Raw genomic sequence first — 12,354 nt, 5'->3', positions numbered from 1 at the left:
AAGTACTTTTGCATTTATAAGGAGGATCTGTCACTGGAGGTCACAGATTTAATAGAACTGATTAAAACCCAGGGGACATAAAGAGAGCATAATTTACACTTCAGATTACACAGCGTAAAATATTCAGAGATGAATATTAAAAGGCTCAATGTGCAGAGCTCTGGGGAAACAACAGCTGATTGGGATTATTGCAGGGAATATGAATGAACCAAATGGGCCCCTCCTGTTCTGTATCAACATTAAGGGAACTGCATCCAGCTCAGTGACCTTCTGCACTAGCTGGTTACGGGTGCGATGGCAAAATCTCGAGTCACTGAACTGGCTGTGATTTGGGAAGGAAGAGGACAAAGTGGTTGGGAATGGGGACACAATGGTCGCAAATTACAGGTTTCCAGGGAACATCGAGGTCATTGGAGGAATGATTCTCGTTTCTACTTTCGGTTCACAAGACTCCATTTGCAAAGTACGTCGCACGGTGCTCTTACACGTTCGAGGCGTGGGGGCCGCTGCTTCCGTCTGCGCCGGTGACGTTTCAGGATCCGGGAAGTGTTGCTTTGTTCAGTGGAGCTGCTGAACCTAGGGAGAGAAGATCAAACAAAGTCCAGGAACTTCACCCACGCTGCAAAATTACTTTAGTCTTTCTAGAAGTTTCCATGGCACTGTCAGATACTTCGCTATCTTTGCCTATCCCACCACCATCCCCACCCCCCCCCACCCCATCACCTCCCCAAACACCAGGTGTTGCTAGGGTATAATTCTCCGGTTTATATCTAAGTTCCAACACCATCCTTCTCTCGTTCATCTCCTCCGGTTTACACCAGACAGGATCATCAACCCTTCACACCTGCATCATTCAGTCCCTCAATTGTACACTACAGTCTTTTCCCCAGGGTTGGGGAATCGAGTACTAGAGGACTGAGGTTTAAGGTGAGGGGAAAGATTTAATAGGAACCTGACACAGAGACCTGCGGATATTGGAATCTGAATCAACAGGAAAAGCGATGGAGGAACTCAGCGGGTCAGACAGCACCCACGGAGGGAACAGTTGAAATTTTGGGTCAAGACTCTTCATCTGGGCTGAGGGTGGTACGTATCTGAAGTGGTTGAGGCAGGTACAATAACAACAGTTAAAAGACACTTGGACAGGTACACAGATGGGAAAGGTTTAGAGGGTTATGGGCCAAAAGCTGAGATGGGGATTTGATTGGCATGGACCAGTTGGGTGAACAGTCTGTTTCTGGGCTGTATGACTCTATGACTGAGTCTATGACACAGAGTACAACAGTAAAGGCATCTTACTACTACAATTCCATAGTGCCTTGGTAAAACATCACCTGCAGTATTGTTGTGGCTTCCTTACCTAAAGAAGGATTTACTTGCCACAGAGTGAGTGAAACAAGGATTCATCCGGCTGGTTCCTGGGATGGGAGGTTTGTCATACGAGTAGGCTAGGCCTCCATTCGTTTAAAAGAATGGGAGGGGACCTTATGGAGTCATACAATATTCTTAAGAGGGCTAATGGGTGGTTGATAGTAGGCAGGGACTTTGTGGGGCATAGGGCCTGCTTCCATGCTGCATCTCTCTACAACTCTAACTATGACTGGCACAATGTGGTAGATGTGGGAAGGATAGAGAGACAACACAGAAGCAGGCCCTTCGGTCCACCAAGTGTTTTCCCTGGGGAGTCTAGAACAAAAGGCCACAAAATAGGAAATAGGTCACTCAGGAGTGAAATAAGAAATTTCTTCACTTGGATGGCGGTGAATATTTGGAATTCTTCACCCCAGAGGACAGCCAATTGCCAGAGCTCTGGATCTTAGAGGAATCAGGGACATGAGGATAGAGCTGAAAAATGTAGCTGAGGTAGATCAGCCATGATCTTATTGTAGGGCAGGGCAGGCTTGAAAGGCTGAATGGCCTGCTTCTGCTCCTGCTCCTAATTCTCATGTTCTTGATACTGGAGGGAATGAATCAAAGCTCGCAGCTTAGGGTATTATCAAAACTGAGGAGAGAAGGAAGAGACGAGGTATGTCAGGCTGTTGGGGGGGGGGGGGGGGGGGGTGGGGTGTGGTGGTGAGTCATGGGTCAGGAAATCCTGCACGGGTACAGAAGAACAGGCGAAGCAGTCTCACTGCTCTGAGACACTGGAACAAGTGAGTTCAAGTGGGAGACTGTGTGGCAGTTCAGTTTCAGACATTGAGAATGTGAGGAGCAGCAGTTGAAGCAGGATTTGTAGAGCTTTGCAGGAACAAGCTGGTTAAGTTGGGGCAAGTTGTGATTGACACGGTAATGACACGATGGAGAAAAACTGGCAAGGGACTGAGGGAGTTACAGAGGCATACACTAAAACAGGAGGTGAGAGAAATACTGCTTCTCAGAACGTGGTTCCTTCATTCTGATGAGGATCTGAGGAAGCTCTATGAGGGACCTTTGGAGCATATTGGAAAGGTCTACCTGCTGGCTGCATCGTCCTCATCCGAATCACAGAAACTGGTTGTTTCCAGCTCACTGCTCAGGAGTGTGGACGAACTCTCGTAGCCTGCAAGATGGCGCTCCATCTTGGGGTGTCCGTTAACTCTGGGACCTTGGGAGGCAGAACATATTTCTTAATTGCAACACAGACACTGAGTAACAGTAATCAAAAGTATTTTGTGTTTTGTTTCCAAAATACCATCCCTAACTCGCGATGAGAGTGTTGCTTGAAGCTTTAAAACTAAGCCATACCACACAGTGCAGTCTGTACAGGAACTGGACGGCCATTTCTTGGCCCTATCAACGACGCTGAAGTGCCTTTAAAATGACAAGTGTTTGCACCATCCCTATTCAAGCGTTTGGCAGCTTCACCAAGCTCACAGCTTAGACACAAATAATTTCTGGTGTTGCTGCTTCTGCAATGGCAGCTTTAGTCACAGCATCCCCAAGGCCCCCACACTCTGCTCTTACCATGTTCCATACTCTCTCTGCGCCGAGGTTTCTCTCTCCGCGACAGGACCACAGACTCCGTCTCCGTCTCATTGTCCAAATTTTCCCGACTCCCAGTCACGTTTGCACTGCAAGAGCACGAAAAGCATCACACCACTTCCAGGAGAAGCCACGTGGGAATAGGAACACAAAGCACAGCCAAAAGATGGAGACTAAAACAAAACCCTTCATCTAATATTCAACACCCATCTTTTCTTACCATTTCTGTATTTAGCTGCATGTTCACAGCAACCTATAACTTGCTTAAAACACAAAACTTTCTTTTAAAAAGCACTTTTGCAATGACTGCTTTGACCCATGGTCAGGCTGTAATAAATAATCACTTTAGTGGAGGATGCCAAGCATTTACTCCACCCAACTGTCGATATTAAAACACTAAGTGACGCCTCCTTCTCTGGAATCTGAGTGCACTATGCTCACACTGTTAGTCAATCCTGTTTGTTAGACCCAAGCCAATAGGTTGAGAAGCTCCCAAGACTCCTGTGGTCAGTAACTTCATCTGTACCCCTGATGCATGGACACAATGGGGAGGTTCACTGCTTCAACGAAAGCTCATAAACTGATCCCAGCAGCTGCTCTTGCACTTTTCAAAATACTCTCACCACACAGGACCCAAGCTAGCCAAGTTCATTATAGCAATTGGTTTATTTGCAACTGTAATGAAAAGAGCCACCATCATGTTTCACTAAAAACCCTGGGAGGTTCACTGCAGAGGAACCAGAGATGCATCTCCCAGTAATTGTACACTTCAAGTCTTCTGAAACCTACAAGTCACTGGGTGGATGGAGTGCTGATCCTGTGCCACATATTTTGGCCTCTTCAGTGCTGAACAATACACAATGCACGGAAAACTTCTCAGTGCCTTGGTTAATAAACTGACAACACTCACTGGAAGGAAGGGGGTCTTGAATCTCCAATTCCACCCGTCCTCTCTATCGGAGGGGGCACTTCAGCCACATTGCTAACCGGGTGTGAAGCAGGTTCTGACTGCGACCCTTCAGCAGACACCAACTGTGGGAATAAAAGAGAAAATCATGAAGTGGTAAACGATGGCAACAGACATGACAGTAACATCGATCTGTTCATACACAAATTACCTACACAGGAATTAAAGATTAATGTAGCAGCTTTCTGGTTACATTCCTCAAAAAAAACTACCGTGCCAACAACCCTCAGGCACCTGGGTTCCGTGTGGTTAGTTAATCTCAGCCAATACAATTGTTTTCACTTCCCAGAAAGGAAGGGAGACAGAAAGGTCAAAGTCGATTGTTATACAGTGACCACATCCAGTCCCTACACAAACCATATTAAGATTCAGCCTCAGTGCAATCATAACAATTTATAGAGGAGGCCATTCAGCCCATCTTGTTCAGCAGCCAGAAGATGTGCCCAATCCCATTTCCCTGTTCTTGGTCCGTTCTGGCAGGCTACAGTTCAGTTCTTTTGGTTCTTGTCCAGGTACATTTCGAAAGTGGTCTGTGTATCTACCTCCACCAACCTTTCAGGCAGTAAGGTTCACCGCTTGGGTGAAAACATTTCCTGAACTCCCCACTAACCTGACAGCTTAAATCTATATCTCCTGGTTATTCCATCGGTCCTACACCTCTCAGTTTTATACACCAGGACTAAATGGCTCTCAACCTACTCTTTTCTACAGGGGAAAAAAAAACACCAGCCAAGGCAACCTTGCTTAATTAACTCCACAACTGTGGTAACATCCTGGTTAATCCCCTCTGATGGATTATGTGCATCAGCTGGCTTCAGATGTGGCATGGTATGGAAACGGTATGAATAGATGCTCCAGAATTCAAGAGAAATACATTGAGGGTTATATTAATTGTCTGTGGCTGGTGCACTGATTGGTGGATAGGAAAGTGACACCACATACTCTACCATCACATCAGATTCACTTCCACTCGGTTTCCCATTCAGGAAAATATCAGTCATGTTTAACCAGATAAAAATGCTGGGGATACTCAGCAGATCAGGCAGCATCTTAGGAGAGAGAAACAGTTAACGTTTCAGGTCTATGACCTTTCATTGGAGCTCAACAATGAAAGATCATTGACCCGAAACATTAACTGTTTCGCTCTCCACAGGTGCTGCCTGACCCGTTGAGTGTTTCCTGGATGTTCTGCTATTATTTCAGATTTACAGCAGCTGCAAGTTTTTGCTTTCCACACTTGTCCCAGTAAAGACAGGCCTGGTGTGTTCCAGGAGCTGATGCAGGTTACACCCAGGCTGCAGCATGTGGCAGGCCTCAACTGTGCCTCTTCTCATCTGACAGGCGAGCACTCAGCCTTTTGACAAAGAGCAGTTACTGAAATGAAAAGTGATTGTACAGCAACACATGTACACGACGATGCTGAGCAAACAGCTTCCTGTAATAACCCTACCAGCTGAAACCATTACAATAGATGGTAACACCAAAACACCATGCAATCCTTCTGTTCTGCAACAGCTGTTTCCCATCTGAGAGATGATTGTTTCCTTAATTACCATCCCAAAGGAAACAACTTGCACAGGCACTCAGCCAGGACGACTAATAATGGGCCCTGCCGATTTAACCCCTCAAAGATTGTAATGTGTCCTCAATGAAGAAACAAGACAGATAACAAGGAGAAGGGCTTACTGAGTGAACTGCGTAAACTGCATTTTATTTCACAACTTTGCCAAAATTCTCGACACTCAAGGGATTAGCTGCTGCACAGATACACTCTGGCAGCAACGTTCCCTCTGCCGTGTCTCCTGCTTCATGAACACGTGCCCCCTGCAAAAGGTCCATCAGACTCGAAGAACGAACTGCGTGGCTGCTTTACAGCTGAATCACTCACTGTGCTTGGCCACAAAATTACAGCAGGAGCTCTCCATTACTGTCAGCAGAGGAGATCTTGGCTAGCATGCACGACTCCTTCCCATCACAAGGATACTGGCCAAATGAAGTGCTGCTCGAGATCGTGACCCAGAACAAGCTAGGCAGCAACCAGGGTGGGGTGGATGGGAGCAGGGACCTCGTTAATCACTGTGAGGAAGTAACTCACTGTCACAATAGTGGAGCCATTATGAAGTGAGAAAATATTCAACAAATAACAAAATGGCTCAAAAGCACCATAACAACAAATTTCTCAACTTTTTTGTTCACAATGAGCTGAAGTTAGTTTGGTCCCGTGGAACTGTCACTTGCCAGATAAGACATTTTAGTCTCATGAATCAGCAAAGTCAATTAAACACGTAGCAGTATTCCCCTGTTACCACATACAGTATATACACAGCTGAAAGTGATACCGATTACCACGCAGAAATTTTTTTTTATTCAACTGCATCAAGATAGTTTTTGGGTTAAGACAGTCTTTGAGAGGCATAGATAGGCTAGACAGCCAGAATCTTTTTCCCAGGGTAGAAATCTCGAATACTACAGGGCTTAGATTTAAGGTGAGAGGGGAAAATTTTAAAGATGTGTGGGGCAAGTAGACAAGTGTTTTTTTTTTACACAGAGAGTGGTGGGTGCCTGAAACGGGCTGCCTGGGGAGGTGGTGAAGGTAGATACAATAGTGGCATTAAAGAAGCTTTTAGATAGGCACATGAACATGCAGGGAATGGAGGCATATGGAACACTTGCAGGCAGAAGGGATGAAGTTTAATTTGGCATCATGCTTGGTACAGACATCATGGGCCACAGGGCCTGCTCCTGTGCTGTACTACGTTCAAAGTATGTCCACAAAATGGGGAGCAAGGAAGCAACAATCCCAGAGACAAGAGGACAATGCATAATCTGAAACACCACCCACTACTAATACAGGCTACACGTTGTCCTTTCATAGATTGAGTTATCATTCCCTTCCCTTTCTCTCCATCCTCAAACTCTCCCTAAACTTAACTCCATATCTGGGCACAGGATGCCAAATTACAAAGGTTGGGGTTTTTTTTAAAAGAAAAAAGGACATCTTACCCAGGACACCACCCTGCCATTGAAACAGGGCAACTTTGCATTGTCATCGGAGATCTCTTCCTTTACAACACTGAAAAACACAGAAGTTCAGAATTAAATGCTGATACAAGAGGCTACAAACACTGGAATCTGGACCAACAAACAGTCTGCTGGAGGAACTCAAGAGGTCAAGCAGCATCTGTGGGAGGAAAAGAATAGTTGATGTTTCAGATCCTGATGCAGGGTTTTGAACCAAAATGTCAACAATTCCTTTCCTCTCACAGACACTGCTCGACCTGAATTCCTTCAGCAGATTGTTTATTAGTCCAGAATTAAATGCTGTTGGCCAAGAGCTGGCAGTACAGGGACAAAAAAGTTAATACTTTGATACAGAATATCAAATGAAATAGAGCTAAAGTTATAAAATACCATCTATACTTTACCAATGCAATTACCCAAGTTGGTCCTGTCATGTTACATGGGGGCGGGGGAGGGGTGGAGAGCGCAGTGGAAGACTTTTGTTACTTAGCACCTTTCACAACCTTAAGACTTTACAAACAATGAGGCACTTTTGAAGAAAGGTCGCTGTTAAAATGTAGGAAATCTGACGACAAACTTGCACATGCCAAATCCCTACCAACATTAGTGTGGGGTGAGTTGCCCCAACGATATTAGTGGAGTGGTAAACATTGGCCAGGACACCAGAGATGTCCCCTGCTTCTCTTCAAAAGAGTACCTTGGAATCTTTTACATCTACCCAGTAAGTGAATGTGGCCGATGGACACATTCCAAGGTGCGGGAATACGTGCTGAGGGACCAACGGAAGATAAGTCCAACCAAAGGCTCTGTGAGGAAGGACCTCAAGTCTTAGGTCCTGACATCACTGCACACTGAAGGGCTGGACCTTGTATAACAGCCTCTCAAGCACTTCACGGGTACATTGTTTGAGGAAACATGACTCGTAAGAAAATGTATTGAACTGATGGGATGATGAAGATGTGTATTGAATGTATTTACTGTATATACTATGAACAAAGTATATTTTTGAGCAAAATCTACCCGGTAAGGCAGAGGGAGCCAAGTTTAACATCTCTGCAAATGCTTCTTCAGGTCTTCACTTTGGTTATCCATTCCTCAAAATAAAATATTTGCCTCAAATCCCTGCAGGGAATTACCCCAACCAATCCTTGTACCTCCCCCATTTTCTCCTCAGGGCTCTTCAGTGAATCCTACCTTCCTTCACTGCATTGTTAGCGGAAGGTTTAACTTCCACTCTCTCCTGTTTGACCTTCCTATAAATCTCCAAAACATCCCCAAATCCTCTTCCAGTTTTCAATCAGTCCCTAATTATTCTTTTTGGTTCAGCGCATGCTTTCTCAAACTTATCCTGCAAAGAGCCTTAGATTAAAGGCACTTTAGAAATGCAAATGTTTCTCGTTAAATCTCCCACAGAGCGGTGGGGAGGGGGTAGGGTTTGGCTATTTCTACAGATAAAACTGCTAGGAACACGGAGAGCTTCCTCCCATCATCCTTACCCCGCGCCTCCCCTCAAAATGTAAACAGGTACAATGCCCACGCTGTACTGACTCAATTGGTCTCAGTAGCGGGTCAGAAGGGCTGAGATCGGTTTAACCCATGAATTGTTGCTGGAAAAGTGGCTGCTTGCAAAGAAGCCTGGTCAAGGAGCCCACCAATCCCTCTAATTTCAAACAGTGCCTCAGCTTGCTATTCCAATGGACTAGATTCCAGCACACAGAAATAGTTATTGAACAACAACTTTGAAACTACAGTAATGGGAGAAAGTTGACTCAAACCATGTTGACATTCTCTCGTGGCAACAGGTCATTCAACTCAACACACACAAAATGCTGGAAGAACTCAGTGGGTCAGGCAGCATCTATGGAGGGAAATGGACAGTCAGCGTTTTGCACCAAGACCCTTCACCTGAGTCCGGATGTTGACTGTCCATTTCCCTCCACGGATGCTGCCTGACCTGCTGAGTTCCTCCAGCATTGTGTGTTGCTCCAGATTCCAGCATCTGCCATCTCTTGAATTGTCATTCAACTCAAGCCTGTTTTGCCATTCAGTGACATTGGTAACCAAAATCCATGCGTCTTTTCCTCGTATCATTTAATACTCTGTTAACAAAAACCTAAACCTCAGATTTAGTATTAACAGCTGACTTAACATCAATTGCTGTTTGTGGAGTAGAGATCAACATTTCTACCAGTGTGCGCAAGTCTTTCCTAACTTTGTCCCAAACTGCCTGGCATTAATTTTTTTTTAAGACAGTTCCAGATTCCCAACCAGCAGAACGAGTTTCTCTCCATCCACCCTATCAGTTACCTTCAATATGCTGAACAGTCTGATCAAATTACCTCATAATAGTCAAATTCCAGAGAGCACAGTTTAGTTTGTGTAGTCATTCTGTATAATTTAATCGCTGGAGTCCAGGCAACATCCAAATCCAGTCAGTGTTTAATTTATCCACTACAGACCCTCGCTGAGTTACAAACCTCTGACTTATGGACACCCCAAGGTTTGGGAGACCAGCAGGATGGATGGGGACAGATTTGTAGTTCCCACGGGGCTGCAGGCATCTTCCACCAGGTGGTAACGGGGCATTTCCGCGTGCCTTCTCTCCCCATCCCTGATCCACAACGATTGGGGGCTGGGTCAAACTGAGCAGAGCTGGGAGCACTGAGCAGACTCACTGAGTCAGTGAGATTGGCTGGCCGCTGCTCTTTCCATGCCTGCTCGCTCTTCCTTCACAGCTGTCTCTGTGACCCTCTCCCATTTCCGATTTACAAACAGTTTAGTTATGAACAGTTCTCAGGAACAGAACCCTGTTATAACCCAGGGACTGCCTATACTACTTCCAAGGCCAATATATTTTCTAACAGCGATGCCCAGAATTGAACCTGCTAACCCAGAGTCAGAAAATGAAAACTGAAAAAACTGCAGATTCTGGAAATCTGAAATAAAAACAGAAAATGCTAGAAACACTCAGGTTAGGCAGCATGTGTGAACAGAGAAACAGAGTTAATGCTTCAAGTCAGAGACATTTCATCACAACTGGCTTTTTCACGGGCATGGACGCGATGGAAGGAGAATTCAATGGGATCAGAACTCATTAAGGTGAGGTTATTGGAGGACGAAGCTGAGGACTGATCGTTCGGGATCAGAGAGGGGAAGATCAGAAGGGATGGGGAAAATGTGGCAGTGTTGGAATAGCAGGGAGAGGCTGTCCTGACAAAGGCTCTCAGTCCTGAAACACAAACTGTTTCTCTTTCCGGATTGTGGCTGACCTGCTGAGTGTTTCCAGCATTTTCTGTTTTTAACCAGTACGTCGGGTAACTGTAGCTGAACTTCTCCCCCATGTAAACCCCTAAATATAAAAGCCAGCATTCCATTTGTCTTCCAGATATTTATCCCAGTTGCCAGCCATTTTAATTCCCCTCCCCATTCCCACACTGACATGTCTGTCCTCAGCCTCCTCCACTACCAAGGTGAGGCTAAGTGCAAACTAAAGGAACAGCACCTCGTTTTCCCCGGATAGTCTCAAACCTGACAGCATGAACATTGAATTCTCCACTTTTAGGTAAACTGCTCCCCCTGTTCCTCTTCTCTCTCCTCCTGATCTACTCAGTTTTTCCTACACTCACCACAGCCCCCATCACCCTGTTTCTTTCCCCTCCTCCACCCACCCTCTGCCCATCACCCACACTCTCCTTCTATTGGGTCCCCTCCCCTACTGTTTCCATCTGCCCTCCCCACCTCCATTACTTAATTCCATACTCCACCTTCCTCTCCAATTCCATCTTCAACCCTTTGGCACCTCCACCTATCACCTCCCAGCTTCTGTCACCATTCCACTCTTTCTCCCTCCATCTGCCTATCACCGGGACCCACCTATCGCTTGCTTGCTCCACCCCTTCCCCTCACCTTTATATACTGGCTATCTCCCCTCTACCTTTCAGTCCAGGTGAAGGGTCTCGACCCGAAACGTTGACTGTCCATTTCCCTCCACAGATGGTGCCTGACCCGCTGAGTTCCTCCAGCACCTTGTTCATTGCTACAGATTCCAGCGTCTGCAGTCTCATGTCTCTGCACAGATATTTATTATCTACAACATTTTAACTGCGCACCACCAGCCCCACAACCCAAAAGTCTCTTTGGGCCACCAGCACGCAAGGCTTTACAGAATTTAGAATGCACCCTGCTCCTACCTTTGGTGATCAGCGCACAATAACTGGAATTGGAATGCGTTTGCCCGTTTGCTCACTCTGTTACTATCCCTTCATAATTTCAGCCTTCATCAACACCACTCACAATGCCCACTATCTTTGAATCACCAGCAAACCTCAACCTATGGCCTTCTATCATCATCTAAGCTGGACATAAGCAAGGCAAATAGTTATGAGATAAGATCTTTATTAGTCACATGTACATTGAAACACACAGTGAAATGCATCTTTGCGTAGAATGTTCTGGGGGCAGCCCGCAAGTGTCGCCACGCTTCCGGCGCCAACATAGCATGCCCACAACTTCCTAACCCGTACGTCTTTGGAATGTGGGAGGAAACCGGAGCACCCGGAGGAAACCCACACAGGCACGGGAGAACGTACAAACTCCTTACAGACAGCAGGCGGAATTGAACCCGGGTCGCTGGCGCTGTAATAGCATTACGCTAACTGCTACACCCAATACACATTTTCGTGGGACCCCACTTGTCAAATCCTTTCACTTAAATACATGCCAATCTTTTACAGCTGTCTACCTGATCTGAGCCCAATGGGGCCCAACTATAACCCCTGGCTAAGATGGGGTGCATATTCTGTTAAAGTAATCAGATGGGTCTGTGCCATTCCATGCCAACTCAGTTTAGCACTTTTGCTGGGTCAGGATGATTTGCTGACTACTACTGCATGAGACCTCTACTCTTTATCAACAGTAATGTGTGTGCAACATAACGAGCCTTTATATTGGAGACACAAGAGCCTGCATATGCTGGAAATCTGGAGCTACACACAAAGGAGTTGGAGGAACTCAGCGGGCCAGACAGCATTTATGGAGGAAAATGGACAGTCGACGTCTCGAGTCAAATCATCAACTGACCATTTCCCTCCATAGATGCTGCCTGACTTGCTGAGCCCCTGCAGCGCCTTTTGTGTTGCTCAAGCCGTTTTATTGGCTTTTCTGCAAATATCTCTGGGTTAGGTCGGGTATAAAGAAAATTACGTGTACTTGGGCCATGTTTAGATTGGTTGCGGTCAGGTCAGAACTTTGTGCTGGGGCAGACTGCTAGTCACTACTGAAAAATCAATAAACTCCAGGAGTTAGAAAATCTGAACACAGAATGCCGGGCAACACTCGGCTGGTCAGGCAGAGCAGTTGCGATGAAGGGTCTCTGACCCGAAATGTTAACACCATTTCTCGTTCTA

General features: G+C 45.9%; 1 protein-coding gene across 2 annotated transcripts in view; it reads right to left on the bottom strand.

The window, feature by feature from the left end:
* dvl2 (dishevelled segment polarity protein 2) overlaps positions 1-12,354 on the bottom strand; it is a 37,739-nt gene that overhangs the window by 14,514 nt on the left and 10,871 nt on the right. For both annotated transcript variants that reach the window (XM_052044597.1, XM_052044596.1), the window contains exons 2-6: positions 6,932-7,001; positions 3,872-3,993; positions 2,944-3,050; positions 2,455-2,584; positions 486-576 (exon numbers count right to left, since the gene is read on the bottom strand). In XM_052044597.1, coding sequence (XP_051900557.1) covers positions 486-576; positions 2,455-2,584; positions 2,944-3,050; positions 3,872-3,993; positions 6,932-7,001 — 520 coding nt within the window. The remainder of the gene's footprint in view (positions 1-485; positions 577-2,454; positions 2,585-2,943; positions 3,051-3,871; positions 3,994-6,931; positions 7,002-12,354) is intronic.

The sequence above is a fragment of the Pristis pectinata genome, chromosome 37, assembly GCF_009764475.1.
Source record: "Pristis pectinata isolate sPriPec2 chromosome 37, sPriPec2.1.pri, whole genome shotgun sequence".
Taxonomy (NCBI): domain Eukaryota; kingdom Metazoa; phylum Chordata; class Chondrichthyes; order Rhinopristiformes; family Pristidae; genus Pristis; species Pristis pectinata.
Note: the sequence above shows the minus strand (reverse complement) of the source record. Positions and strands in the feature narration are given on the sequence as shown.